The sequence below is a fragment of the Rhincodon typus genome, chromosome 6 (assembly GCF_021869965.1).
Source record: "Rhincodon typus isolate 14 chromosome 6, sRhiTyp1.1, whole genome shotgun sequence".
Lineage (NCBI taxonomy): Eukaryota > Metazoa > Chordata > Chondrichthyes > Orectolobiformes > Rhincodontidae > Rhincodon > Rhincodon typus.
In genome coordinates, this window is record NC_063337.1 from 28,247,172 (window position 1) to 28,262,932 (window position 15,761).

The window sequence follows — 15,761 nt, forward strand, 5'->3', positions numbered from 1 at the left end:
TTCAATATAAAAGGTCACATAATTGAGACATGCATACATTCATTCTGATTCCGTCTCCACACTCCACTTCTGATCAACATTCCCACTAATTTAGTTTTCTTCTACGGAGACCGCCAAGGTGAGTGTGCAACAGCAACTTCCTGAAGCAAAAGTCAATGTTGTGAACTGTGTTGTCACGCCAATCACCATGCGTGGAACTTCAGAGCAGCTGCAGATTTAAATCTAATGTTGCTTAGAACAGCTGTCCCAATTCTGGCAAAAGCTCCCTGATGTTGGAAAGGAGGACTTTGCAAGATTGACATTGCCATTACCATCTCCATCGCGTGGGCCAATGTCAGTTTGTCAGCCTGGTTTCAGTTCTTTTTTAGACTTCAAAGCAGTTTTTTGATACAACTGAGTGATTTGCTAGGCCATTTCAGAGTAAAGAGTCAACAACATTATTTTGGCTCTCGAGTTGCATAGGCTAAATCAGGTCAGGATGGCAGATATCCTTCCCTAAGGCACATTAGTGAACCAGATATTTTTATTGATTGTGAAATAGTTAGATGGCTAATTGTTATAATAGCTACATCAGCCTGGTTTTTCTATTTCCAGATTTTATTGAATTCAAATTTCACCATTTGCAATTGTAGGTTTCAAACCAATGTACCCAGCACGTTAGTGTGGGTCTCTGGATTACTACTATGCTAGCAGCTCCATTCAAAGAGATAGTTGCAGCGAAAATGGATGCCTTAGTCATACATTTCCAAAATTCCCTGCACGCTAGAATTGCTTTAGCACTTCCAGGTCAGCAAATATAAATCTGTTATTCAGGAAATGAAGGAGAGAGAAAACAGGGAACTTCACGTCAGACTGATATCCATCTTTGGGAAAACGTTGCAACTGATTGTTATCAAAGTCTTAATAATGTATTATAAAATTAAACAATGATCAGACAGCGTCAATATGGTTTTACTAAAGGGAAAACATGTTTGACAAATTTGTCAAAGTTTATGAAAATTTTATCTAAAATGATAAATAAACAGGAGTAAGATATAGTAGACTTGCATTCCAAAAGGCACTTGATATGATGTCACACAAAAGGTTAATACACACGAGAGGGGTTCATGGAGTAGAAAGCAATATACTAGTATGGACTGAAGATTAATTAAGGCAGGAAGTTTTGAAAAAGGTGCGAAGCTTCTAATGTTCACAGTTAGCATGCAAGTACAGCAAGCAATTAAGGGGACAAATGGCATGTTGACCTTCGATATAAAAAGGTCACATAATTGAGACTCCTCAAGAACTTCCGAGCAACAATCCCGCTAATTTAGTTGTCTTTTACTCAGACCTACAAGGTCTGTCCGCAGCAGTGACTTCCAGAACCGGAAGTCAATTCTGCGAACGGTGTTGGCACGCCAATTGCCATGCATGGACCCTCAGAGCAGCTGCAGGCTTAAAAAGAATGTTGCTTCTAAGTACTTCCATCATTTAATCTTTATATTTCATATTTCCAATATCCGCAGTATTTTGCTAAACGAGGTGGTGCAGTGAAGGATCACTATCTTGGTGTCTGAGATGAGGAGACTGTGATCACAGCTGAGTAAATTTTATTTACATCCGAGATTGGAGAAATAGTCATTTAATAATTAGAATAATAAAGTATAATTGAAACACACAAATTCTAATGGGACATGACAAGGTACTCAGAGGGCCACCTTGGACTAAGGAGAGGACAAGCTACGTTAGACAATCTTTGGAATTCGCTAGCACTGAAGGTTTGTGTTCCATCGTTGCATGCTTCATGTTTGAGATTTTTCATCTTTCAGAGAATAAAGGTATATGGGGAGCAGACAGAAAGTGCACTTATAGGCTTTAATTAAAATGGCACAGTGGAGCAGGCTCGAGGGGCCGTTTGATTGTCTCCCATTTCTGTTTCTTATGTTTTTAAAAAATATCTGGTTTAATTGAGATATGCACTGTCATCCAAGGCAATGTTTTGGCACATGAAGAATTACAATTCTCACCTTGAGCTGCATGGTTAATGTAAGATACATTAATTAATTTGCAATGAAGGTTCTGTTGATGAACCACTAGTTATGTCCCTCGTAAGAAGGGAAAATCAATCCTACTGAAAATATGCAGAGGTGAGGAGGCATATTGAAAAATCTAGGGATAACATCATGCCCAGATCAGTTCCTAAAGAACCTGAGTGGTCAATTACATCAGTTGTATAAGGACTGCAAAGCATGAGCTGCCTTCGTGGGCTATGAAACAAAACTGAAGGAAATAGAAAGAAGAGTGCAACATCATACGATAAATTCAAAGGGAGAGAAATGCAATCTTTAAAAATATCTGTTACAGATATGCATGTTATTTACTAACACAACTGTTTTTAAAAGTAAATTCTTTCTTCCCCATCAAGGCTTTTACAATCAATATTTTTAAAATGTAATATAATTTAAAATCTGCTAATTATTGCTCTGAAATATATATATTTCGTTTTGAGAGGAAACATGGAATTTCTCCAAAGGTACTTTTGGCACACAGTGCTACTGTCCAGCTGATATGGCTCATTTCATACACTAGATGGAGGCAAAGCAATAAAAAAGAACGCAAACAACTATGGAATTAAATGAACACTAACTCCTGATGCCTATCTTGAGCCAGGAAAAGTGCTCACCATCACATGCATGATTTCTCCCAGTGCTGACATCACTGACATTAGCCATTAGCCAGTGTCGGTATTGGTTTGCAAACCCTGTCCACTTGCCTCATGTATGACACTGGCCTGTCAACTCTACCACACCTCATGCTCCATCAGACACTGCTTAGCTCGCTCTGTTGCCCTGAGTGCTTGGGAACAAGCACTCGGTGCATGGTGCTTTTCTCCAACCACTGAAATCCCACTGTGAGGATATTCAAGCTCTTTCCACACCATATTATCCATAACATTTCAGACAAATGCGTGTTTAAAACTATTTAGTCTAACGAAATAAAACTTTTCAACTTTCAAATAAATGTATAAGAGAATCTAAATTTCTCCCAAGATCTATAAGCATAATCTATCAGTTTGAATCTCAAAGAACAGCTTTTGGGAGTTCCAGGTTGCAGTATCAGTGGTTAGGTTTGGCATCACAGGCAAAGCAAATACTGGTGCAGCTTCTGCAGTTGCAACATCACCAAATCCATCCAACTCTAATTCCTGATAGTAAATGGGATCAGGAACTCACCGCTCAGTAAGGTGAAAGGCAGAAGGTTTAGAAGCAACTTGAGGAATTTTTGTTTCACCCAGAGGGTGGTAGGGGGTCTGGAATGCACTGCCTTGGAGGGTAGTCAAGGGGGATAACCTCAACCTTTCAAAAAAAAAGGTGCTTAGATGAGCACTTGGGAGTGTCTTAACATAAAGGTCTGCATTTCATTAGATTTCTTGATTAATTTCTACACCTGTTCATGACATTTTAAAATGCTATGAACCCGAACCTCTCAGTCTTGTTGGGCATTGATTATATTTAACTTCGCCCCACCCAGAAAGTACCATGATCTATCCCTCTATGATCCAACATAAATAACCTGATACTTGCTTACATTGAACTGAATCTGCTATAGTTTCATCCATTCAGTTGGTCTATCAAAATCCCTTTGTAGTTCAGATTTACAGGGCACTGGGGAGACGGCATCTCGAGTTCTGTGTACAGTACTGGTCACCATACTTAAAGAAGAATGATAATACTATGTTCAGAGAAGGTTTACTATACTAATGTATAGTATACGAAGGTATACTAATACCTGGAATGAGCGAATGAGGAAAGGCTAGTCAGGCTAGGCGTGCATCCTCTGAGGTTTTGAAGAGTTAAAGGTGACTTACTCAGAGTCATATAGCATGGAAACAGACCCTTCAGTCCAATTCATTTACGCCGATCAAGTTACCCAAACTAAACTAGTTCCACTTGCCTGCTTTTGGTCCCAATCCATCTAAATCTTTCCTATTCATGTAGCTATCCAAATGTCTTTTAAATGTTGTAACTATACCTGCATCTACCACTTTGTCTGGCAGTTCATTGCACTTACGAATCACCCTCTGTGTGAAAAGCTTGCGCCTCAGATCCCTTTTAAATTTTTCTCCACTCACCTTAAAAATATGCCCTTTAGTCTTGAACTCCCCTAGCGTAGGGAAAAAACCTTTGCTATTCACCTTATCTATGCTCTTCATGATTTTATAAACCTCTATATGGTCACCCCCTCAGCCTCCTATGCTACTGGTAAAAAGTTCCAGCCTATCCAGCCTCTCCTTACAACTCAAACTCTACAGTCCCAGCAGCTTTCTTGTAAATCTTTTCTGACCCTTCTCCAAATTAATAACATCCTTCCTATGGCGGCGGGCGGGCGGGCGGGGGGGGGGGGGGGGGGGTGGATGAGAACTATACACAGTACACCAAAAGTGGCCTCACCAACATCCTGTACAACTTCACAGGTCTGAGCAATGAAGGCAGGTGTACTAAACACCTTCTTAACCATCCTATCTACCTGTGACACAACTTCCAAAGGACCCTAGGCCTCTCTGTTCAATAATATTATCTAGGGCCCTACATGAACTATATAAGACTTGCCCTTGTTTGTCCTACCAAAATGCAAAACATTGCATTTATCCAAATTAAACTTCATCTGCCACACCTCAGGCCAAGATCCAAAGGGGATTTGACCAGATGGATGTGGAAAGGATGTTTACTCTTGTGGGATAATTTAGAAATAGGAGTCATAGTTTAAAATTAACAGCTCATCAATTAAGACAGAGATGAGAAAACATTTTTTCTCTCAGAGGATTGACAGTCTTTGGAATTCCCTTCCTCAAAAGGCAATGGATGCAGAATCTTCATATATTTTTAATGCAGAGGTAGATAGATTCTTGATTACCAAGGGAATGAAAGATTATCAGGGTATGCAGGAATATAAAATTGAGGTTAAAATCAGATTAACCATGATATTACTGAACGGCAGAGCAGTCTCAAAGGACTGAGTGGCCTACTCTACTTCCTTGTTTGTATGTTCATATTTAAAATTGATAAGACATCAGGAACATGTAAGAAGCATCCAAGGATGTTAAATGGAGAGTGGAAATTATACAGACACCGACAACACTCTTCCAATCTACTTTGGATTCAGGGGTAGTGCCATATACTTTCAATTTATGCTGTACTTGTTGTTTACATGTAGTACCACTGGGGACACCAAACACAGTGGGGAAGACTACTTTGCATAATACCACTGCTAAATCTGCAAGCATGATCCTGAACTTCCAGTGGCCTATCATTTTAATTCTTCACATAGCTCACTGGTTGACATATTCGTCCTCGGCTTGTCCAAGTGAAGCTAATAATAAGCTTGAGGAACATCATCTCATCTTTTCAGTAGGTACTTTATAGCCTTCTAGGTATCCAGAGGACATATTTAATATTTTTCAGAAGCAAAATCGCATGAATGAGCTTATTTGAGATATGAGAATGCACCCACTGAAAGGATGGTGGAAGCTGATTCAGCAGTAACATTCAGAAGAGAATGCATAATACTTGAAGGGAAGAAGTTTACATGAGTACAGAGAAAATGTACAGAAGTAAGTCAAATCAAATCACCACCAAAGAGCCAGCACAAGCTTGTTTGTCTGAATGGCTGCATCATCTACAATTCCAAAAATGAAAGCCAAAGAAGCACTTTATTGTTCTCCCAGTAATTCTGTAACTCTCCCAGTCCAGAGTGAGGGATATACTTGCCTGCAGTTCCTACACATACCTATCAACTCACTCTTCAAAATGACAGAATGGGAAGTTCCCAAGGACTTAACTCAGCTGCGTGCAACAGAAATGGATTCCCACATTAGGTCATCTCTTCCATGAAAGCCACAACATCTGCTTCCACAAACTAGATGACAAGTTTCACCCCACCAACATGACCACAATGCCAAGCCCAAATGCAGAAACAGATTCATAACCATGCAATACTTTGTAGATTTTGGTGAAGCTAACCCTGATTAACACTTCCTCTAGTTCTAACTTCCGCACTATTTTTACCTCTGTAACAACAAAATCCCTGAATGATATCTGGAAATATTATCTATGCCAAACCATCAACAATAAAGGAATAACAAAATGCATCAAGTCAGAAACTAAGTTCCATGGCAACAAAATGCAGGAAAGACAATTCAAAATCATACACAAATTCTAACTATCCATAGTAGAAAACTAGAAGCCAAATGAGCAACACCCACAAGTATCCCATTATACTCCAACATCCAACAATTGTGGATATCATTATGAGAAATCACCAGAACAGTGACTTATCATTCTAGAAGACCCAAATCAATGTTTGTTAGGGCTTTTGACTGGTTAGAAAAGTCCCCCACTCAAACAACAAGCAGACTAGCATGAATCTCAGTATTAGTTGTAGAAAAATATATCCACTCTCTACGAGAGAGTGCAATCTTAACCACAACAAGCATGTGGCAACTTTCTTCACACTCTGGAGCAAGTAACACCTGGTTTATACCCTGGATTTGGGAAAATATCAGAGAGCGAGGGGTTCACTTTTGGTCACCTTCCTCAAACAATTAATCTATCTACCATCTGCAGCACCAAACCTGCAATTTAAGTCTACTTGGTTGTCTTCAAACCCAACTAATCCCAGAATTCAAGCCTCAAACTCAGCTTCAGCCTCCTGAATCACAGTTTTCAGGGTTCTAAGAACAATATAGAGTCAGAGTCAGAGATGTACAGCATGGAAACAGATGCTTCAATCCAACTCGTCCATGCCGACCAGATATCCTAAATAAATCTAGTCCCATTTGCCAGCATTTGGCCTGTATCCCTCTAAACCCTTCCTATTCATATACCCAACATATGCCTTTTAAATGTAATTTTAACCTCCTCCACCACTTCCTCTGGCAATTGATTCCATACACACACCACCCTCTGTGTTAAAAAGTGCCCCTTAGAACCTTTTAAATCTTTCCCCTCTCACCTTAAGTCTATGCCCACTAGTTTTGGGCTCACCTACCCTTGGGAAAAAATCTTGACTATTCACCCTATCCATGTCCCTCATGGTTTTATAAACCTTGATAAAGTCACCCCTCAGCCTCCGATGCTCCAGAGAAAATAGCCCCAATATATTCAGCCTCTCCCTATAGTTCAAACCTTCCAACCCTGGCAGCATCCTTGTAAATCTTTTTTTGCATTTGTAACAGAAGTACATTGCTCCTGAAGGAATCATGTGGAAGCACATTATTAAATATCTAAATATAAATGATACTATGAAACATTTCAGTAAGTGTACACTTAGTCATGCAATGGCATTTATAAAGAATGTCGAGTTTAACTGAAGCATTGTAAACTGCAAAACCAGGGACCAGATGTAGCTTTGTGGGCTTAGAATGGGCAGCTAGTTTATTCAGCTGGCACAGACACAATGGGTTAAATGGCCTCTTTCTGTGGTTGTAACATTTCTACAGTTCTACGGCTTCTTAAAATATGAGTTGCCACCAATCATAAATCAAATGCACAACTTTATACCTTACATGTATGTGAAACTAGTAAAGCCTTGCTACAATCATACAAAGTATTGGTGAGACCACATCTAGTGATAAGCATACAGTTTTGGTCAACTTACATGAGGAGAGACATATTTCCATTGTGCGAAATTTTGAGAAGATTCACGAGACTGATTCCTGGACGTTTCTCTTATAAAGAAATGTCAAGCAGCTGAGCCTTACTCATCGGAATTTAGATGATCTTACTGAAATATACAAGAACCTGAGGGAAGTTGATAGGGTAGAAGCTGGGAGGATGGTCCCTCCCATAGGGAGTTCTCATTTAAGATGGAGGTGGGAGGATATTCTTCTCTCAGAGGACGATTAATCTTTGGGTTTCCCCCACCCCACCCACCGCCCCAACAGAGAGCATTGGAGGCTGAGTCATTAAATATGTTCAAGGCTGAGTTAGACAGAGTTTTGACTGATAATGAAGTGCAAGGTTGGGCGAGGACAGACAGGCAAGGAAGGGGACTGAAGGCCAAAATCAGATCAGCCATGATTTTATTGAATGACAGAGCAGACCCAAGGGTCAAAGTTGCCTATTTCCATTCCCTTTTCCTATATTTTTAGAAGTAAATGTATTATAACTTCATAAAAATATCTATAAATGCAAAAAAGAAAGCAATAACTTGTGGTCATATAACACCTTTGACATAATAAAACATTCCAAGGTGCATTCTAAACAAAGATCAAGGGGCCTGAATTAAACCTGCATAATTGAAAGTTTAAGGCAGATTGCATGAACAATTTTTTCATCAGAAGACTGGGTGCATACTGGTATTATGGGCAAAGTAGTGAAAGCAAAAACTGAATTTTTTTTCAAATGACAGTTAACTAACATGATGGAAGGAATGTAAGGTTCTGATTCTCAGCAAATGAACTATGATGAGAAAAAAAAAACCCTACTCATCTGTACCTATCTTTTAAGCTTGTATCTTTAGCAACATATCTGCAATTTTCAAGTTAAAATTTAGGTAAGTGCACACATAAGTATAACACAGTCAAAAATTAACTCATTCTTGATAGACTATTTAGACATACCTTGTATCCAGGTCCTAATTGATGTATTGCAAATATCTGCGCTGGATTAAGTGCTTCAGTGAACACAAACACTGCTCCAAGCTGACCACAGAATACTCTATTTGCATCTGCAGTTTCTGATGAACCCAGGAAGCACTTATCAAAGCTCTACATAAGGAAAACAATGACAGTAAGTCCCCATTTATAGCAGACTCAGTTAACATTGACTTTGCTTTTTTTTAAAATTCATTCAGGGATACAGGTTTTGCTGGCTGGGCCAGCATTTATTCCATATCCCTAAATACCCATAGAAGGTGCTGGTGAGCCACCTTCTTGAACCACTGCAGTCCATTTCGTGTAGCTCCGCACAATGCTAAGAGGGAGAGAGTTCTAGGATATTGATCCAGAGACAAATATGGAACAGTAATATATTTCTAAGTCAGTATGGTGAATGGCTTGGAGGGGAACTTGCAGTTGATGGCATTCCCATGTACCTGTTGCACTTTCCTTTTAGATGGCAGTGGTTGTGTGTTTGAAAGGTGTTGACCAAAGAGCCTTGATGAATTTCTGCAGTGCCGTTACTGTGCAATGGTGGAGGAGGTAGTGAATGTTTGTGGATGCAATGTCAATCAAGCAAGCTGCTTTTGCCTCGATGCTGTCAAGTTGCTAGTGTGGTTGGAGCCTCATTCATCCAGGCAAGTGGGGAGTATTCCAGTGATGCACCTGACTTGTAGATGATGGACAGACTTTGGGAAGTCAGAAGGTGGGTTACTTACTGCAGGCTTCATAGCCACTGATCTGCTATTGTAGCCACAATATTTATAAGGCTCATCTGGTCCAGTTTTTGTTCAAATGTAATCCCCAAGATGTTAATTATGATGGATTCAGTGATGGGAATGCCATTTAATGTCAAAGGGCAATGGTTAGGTTCACTCTTGTTAAAGATGATCGTTGCCTGGCACTATGTGGTTCAAATGTTTGTCACTTTTCAGCCCAAGCCTGGGTATCATCCAGGCAACGTTCCCACTAAGCTGCCCGCAGCACTCCAAGGTTTCACATACAGTGACCCTCAGTTTCAGAAGCTGATGCCACACACACCTCAGAGGTCTTTCCACCAAAATCATTTAGAGGGAGCATTGTATCTAGGTCTAATTGCATATGGATATGGACTGTTTCAGTATCTCAGAAATTGCAAATGTGGCATAACATTGTGCAATCATCACTAAACATGCCTTTATGATGGCTTCAACATTGTTAAAGAAAAGTGACAAGACATTCTTGATTAACATTAGAATTTCAGTTTAATATTACTTGGTACAGACATCCTGTACAATGTGCGCGCTCTCAACACCTCTTTACCGTGGTTCCAATGTCACACTCAGTCCCCTGGTCTTCCTCCTGTTTTCATCCCACATGTCGCTCCTCACCCTCGTCATTTACAAACTACCCTGCACCCAAACTCATTTTTGCCCTCTGTTCTTATCTTTAAAGACTCATTTAACTGCTGCTCTGAACTTGCACTGAGGTGCTGGGGTCCATTTATTGGAAGAAGTTGGCAAGTACAGGTAATCCCAACAGCCAATTTCAAACACTAAATAGAGTCTGGTCAAGTAAAAATTCATCAGGTGAGTTTATTTTTAAATAAAAGCAAAGTGCTGGAGAGCTCAATGCATGTCAGAAGAATAACGTCTCATTTTCCACCGATGCACTTTACAACCTCTGGAAATACTGAGTTCCACAGCATGACCTCTGTTCTCCATTATTTTACATTTTACCCCCGGTCCCATCATCAACCCCCAACTTCTCCCTCCTGTGTCTTATTTGCCAAGCAAATAAAATGTCCACAGGACCCTAAATCTGGGTTTAAAGTGGATTTCTATGAGAAACCATGCTTGACTTAAAGTCGCAATTTTCAGGAATGCAATCAAACACAAGAATAAATGTTAATGCATTTTGAGCCATGCATATAAATTTTGTTTAGAAGATTACATTCAAAATCAATTAAAATTACGATGCCAACAGAACCAAACTGGTCATTGTGAAGTATCAGACAATCATACAGCACAAGAGGTCATTAGCCATCATACCTATGCTCATTCTTTGAAAGAGTTATCCAATCAGTGAAATTCTGCTGCTCTTTATTCACAGTATCAAAGCTTTCTCAAGAATACAGCCTTCTCCTTTTCAAGTAGGTATCCAATTCCCTTTAGAAAATTACTAATATATCTGTTTGTGCCACTCTTTCAGATAGTTAATTCCAGATCATTATAACTTACAGCAATAAAAAATTCTCACCTTTCCTCTCATTCTTTTGCCAATTATTTTAAATCTAGGTGCTCTGGCCACTGACCTTCCACGCAACTGAATTCTTTTTTTGTTTATTCCATTAAACCCCCTTTGATTAGATAGATAGGCATGAGAACAGGTTCCACTGTTGCCTGAAATAATTGAACTGTATAATTTTGATACAGTTTTAATTCATCCTCTTTGCACCTATCTCAGACCTGATTCAACATCTTCAACCCCAACAAACAAACGCATTGTTGTACTGTGTTACAGAAGTTAGAATTCAGGCATCAAAACGTGAAACAACTGCAAATAATATTTATTCACTATATCATCCATTACATAGCACCCTATTTTAAAGTAAATAGTATCTTTGATTCTGAGAATTTGTGAAATGTAAGTCCTTCTGAAAACACTAACAAGAGGCAACATGATAAAAATAAGAAGCCTGATGTAATCTGAACTCCTATGTTCTAACTATGATTTGCTCAAATCCATACTTGCTCACACACCCGGTAAAATATTGTCATTAAAACTGCATTAAACTTACATCATTAGTGTTGACATGCCAAGCCATATCTCCATAGGAAACAAGCTGACCATTGACATAACAACGAATTTCGCTATTTCTCCAGCGATTGTAGATATGCACAATGCTGATCATGTACCACTGAAAAATAACATAAGAATTACTCATCATCAATGAAATGTGACAATTGCTCAATTTGAGGAGTAATAATCTATTCTTTTCAATTTGCAAAGTAGTGAGTTGTTGCAAACAAGCATTTCTTATATCAATAACAAATAATCAATAAACAAATATCAATCACAATGAATACTTACACCTGTCCTTTAAGTTTACGTTACATGTGTTAAAAAGAACAGTTTCAAATACTTATTGTACTTAACAGCAGGTTGGCTTGGACTCGGCCATTCATTAAGAGATACAGCCCTGCACTACTACTAACTTTCAAAAATAGAGAACTTGTACTTATCCTTCAGAATATCCTTATTGTCTGTAAATCCTGAGGCAAGAACTTTTTAAGTGCTGAAAATATAACAGCCAATTTGCACAAAGCAATGATCCACAAGAGCAATGAAATAATTACCACTTAACCTGACTTAGTAACACTTGTCGAAAAGTGAATATTAGCTCTGACATTATAGAGAATTCTACTAATTAGTGCTATTGGACCTTTCATTTTTAATTTAAATGGTGCAGAACTTCTTTAGTACATCAGTGAACTGTCAGCTAAAGTCATTGGAGGGGAATTTGAATCTACAATAGTCAGACTTACAGACAAACCTGAAACTTTGTCAACTTGTATTTTGTTACACCAAGCACCAGAACAGATCATGCAAATTTACATTAGAAATATCTGAAGCACAGTAGTTTGTGAAAACACATAAATACTGAACCCAGGCTTCCTAGTAATCATGAACTAGCTTCAAAAAGTCATCATACAAATTTAAACCTTTAATATAAATCACAGAATGTAGTGAAAAAGATGCATTGTATCAACAGTGTTTAACAAAAATATACTTTTTAACACAGTGGCATTTGTGTTCCACAAAATATTCTCCTGTGTGTTAATATTAATCATTTCATGGACTGACCTTTCTCGGTTGAAAATCATACTTTACACAATGCTGGAAACCTTTTCCTTTCGATTTCAATGATGTTATAATCAAACAGTTTCCAACAAAATGTGCTGAATAGCCAACTCCTTTGCTTGTTCGAAAGCTGCAAATTAGATAATACCACAATATTGTATGTCTTCAAAAAAATACATTTGTTGCAGGTAAATCATGGTTCATGAGATACATTTCGAAACAATGTTAAATTAATACAACCCAGTTTTATAATTAGGATGAATCATTCTAAACACATCTTCAATTTTATCTGAATCATAGAAAGATGCAAAGCAAAAACCATTAGTTTGTTCAGAGATAGCAAGAACTGCAGATGCTTTTTTTTTAAATTCATTCACAGGATGAGTGCGTCATTGACCAGGCAGCATCCATTGGCCATCTCTAATTGTCAGTTAAGAGTCAACCACGTTGCCGTGAGTGTGGAGTCACATGTAGGCCATGCCAGGTAAGGATGGTAGTTGCCTTCCCTAAAGGGCATTAGTGAACCAGATGGGTGTTTCCTCTGATAATCGGCAATGGATACATGATCATCCTTAGATTCTTAATTCCAGACATTTATTGAACTCAAATTCCACCATCTGCCGTGGCGGGATTCGAACTCAGGTCCCCAGAACATTATCTGGGTGTCTGGATTAACAGTCCAGCAATAATACCACTAGGTCATCGCCTCCCCTTAGTCAGATGCACACAGTATGGAGCTGGAGAAACACAGCAGGTCAGGCAGCATCAGATGAGCAGGAAAGTTGACATCTTGGTTCGGGGCCCTTCTTCAGAAACGGGGTGGGGGAAGGGAGCTGGGAAATAAATAAAGAGAGGAGAGGTGGGGCTTGGGAAGGTAGGTGGGATGCTGATAGATGAGTGCAGGTAGGGACTGGTGGGGATTGATCAGTGGGGTTGCGGGGCAGATGGGTGGGAGAGAAGATGGACAGGTTGTGTCAGGTCAAGGAGATGGGGAAAAAAGGAAGGGTTAGACATGGGATGAGGTCGAGGGTGGGGAGATTTTAAAACTGGTGAATTCCATGTTTAGGCCTTTGGGCTGTAGACTCCCAAGGTGGAATATGAGGTGTTGTTCCTCCAGTTTGCGGGTGGTGTCATTGTGACATTGGAGGAGGCCCAGGATCGACATGTCACCCAGGGAGTGGGAGGGGGAGTTAAAATGGTTGGCGACTGGAAAGTGTTATCATTTGTAGCATACAGAGCGCAGATGCTCTACGAAAATGGTCTCCAAGTCTATGCTTGGTCTCACCGATGTGGAGGAGGCCACATCAGGAACAATGGATACAGTAGACCAAGTTGACGGGTATGTAGGTGAACCCCTGTCTAATATGGAAGTTTTGTTTTGTGCCTTGAATGGAGGTGAGGGGGTAGATGTAGGGACAGGTGTGGCACTTCCTGCAGTTGCAGGGAAAGGTGCCAGGAGAGGTGGGGTTAGTGGGGAGTGTGGAGCAGACAAGGGAGTCGCAGAGAGAGCAGTCCCTATGAAAGGCAGATAGGGGTAGGCAGGGAAATATCTCTTTGGTTGTGGGGTTGGATTGTAGGTGACAGAAGTGGCCTCTAAACTTGTCCCCCATAATACAGGAGGTGGGTAAGTCACCCCCTGGGCTATTCACCCTCAGAACTACTAAGACACGTTATTGCCCAATGAGTTGGCAATTAAAGGTTTCAACCTGCCTTTACTATCATAAACCCTGGGCAGTGGCAAGAAGGCCAGAATGCAAAGGGTGTTTTTGAAAAGTCTTCTCTCAAGAGTTTGGAATGGGCTGCTTCTCAATCAAAAGACACCTTGAATCTGACTAATTAAGGAGACACGCTTTTGCTTATCCTGTTCACACATGTCACACAACTGTCGTGGAGGGCTCTGCACTGAAATGGATTTCTAATCACAAGCGCTGTTAAAAAAAAGTCCAAGTGCAAATATATTACGAGAATGGAGTGGCATTTGGTTGCATCCTGTGAATTACTTTTTCTTAAAAAAATCTTGAACTTCCTATAGCTTTAGACTTCAATTTCCTCCTGCCGATCTTTCTAAGCTACCATTTTATTTTGTTTCAACCAAGCTCAATGCATGGTTCAAGAACAGCTTTCCATATGTCTATTGACCACCCCTGGTTGCAACATCCTGCTCCAAGTATTGCCTTCAGCACCTTCAAATCTTACATCTTCATTTTCTCATCAGTTCTTTCTTTCACATTCCATTGGATTTTGTGGTAATATTGCACGTATCTATGATCAGGGCAAACATGAATCTTTAAAAGAGCCAAGTTCGATAACATAACGGGTCATATTGTGACATCATGCCATGTGACATTATGCAAAGGTACCAGCTTTACTATCAGTAACTGTCAGAGTACACTGGTATCCATCAGGGAAGTCTGCTGGTCAATCAACCTCAAGCCTAGACCACACTGATGTTTGCAATAGAGTAGGAATGTATTTAGTTGTTTTTGCGAATAAATCTTCTGATCATCATTCAGTAAAAAAACCCATCTCTGTTCATAATAACTGACATAATAACATAAGACATCAGGTTTTATTCTACTTTCATATTTGCATTCACTTTCTGACTTTTCATCAATTTTAATGGGATGAGGCATTTTATTTTTATTGTTTATCCATAACTTTTCACCACTGTCAATCTCCTCTATTAATATCAGGAGTTATAAAATAAGTTAGTAATTTCTTGCAACAGCGCTTAAGCAGTCTTAGTTTTATGTATTATATGCTCTTCCTTTCCCCTCAGTGTTTTGCCAATCTCAGGGAGGGCTGGTCTGCTTTCATCAATTAATCTGATGATGGGTGTCAATCAGAAATATTAACTTCCTTTCTTTCAAGGTCATGAAGCAGCTGCTGTATGTATGCATGATTTTCTGCTTGGAATTTTGTTTTTAAATATAACTGCTTCATTTGTCATAATTATTACTTTCACAACATGCTACATTCTTTGTCCAAATTAGTTCTGAGGAAATAAAGAGCAATGTATACAATTTAATTCTCTTCAATAAACTCACTATACAAGGTGGTATCTCTCTAACTGAAAGCTCAGAACAAGAGCTAATTAAATAAAAACAGTGTTGGAGAAACTCAGCAAGTCTGGCAGCATCTGTAGAGAGAGAAAGAGTTGATTTTTCAAGTCCAATAAGTAAGACAACTTATGGATATTATATGAGACAATAAGGTGCAGAGCTGGATGAACACAGCAGGCCAAGCAGCATCATAGGAGCAGCTCCTATGATGCTGCTTGGCC

At 39.4% G+C, this 15,761-nt stretch overlaps 1 protein-coding gene across 1 annotated transcript in view; it reads right to left on the bottom strand.

The window, feature by feature from the left end:
- Nucleotides 1–15,761, bottom strand: part of nbeaa (neurobeachin a) — an 831,637-nt gene that overhangs the window by 690,245 nt on the left and 125,631 nt on the right. Inside the window, exons 6-8 of the mRNA XM_048597909.1 lie at nt 12,482–12,608; nt 11,415–11,534; nt 8,600–8,746 (exon numbers count right to left, since the gene is read on the bottom strand). Of these exons, the coding sequence (XP_048453866.1) occupies nt 8,600–8,746; nt 11,415–11,534; nt 12,482–12,608 (394 nt within the window). The remainder of the gene's footprint in view (nt 1–8,599; nt 8,747–11,414; nt 11,535–12,481; nt 12,609–15,761) is intronic.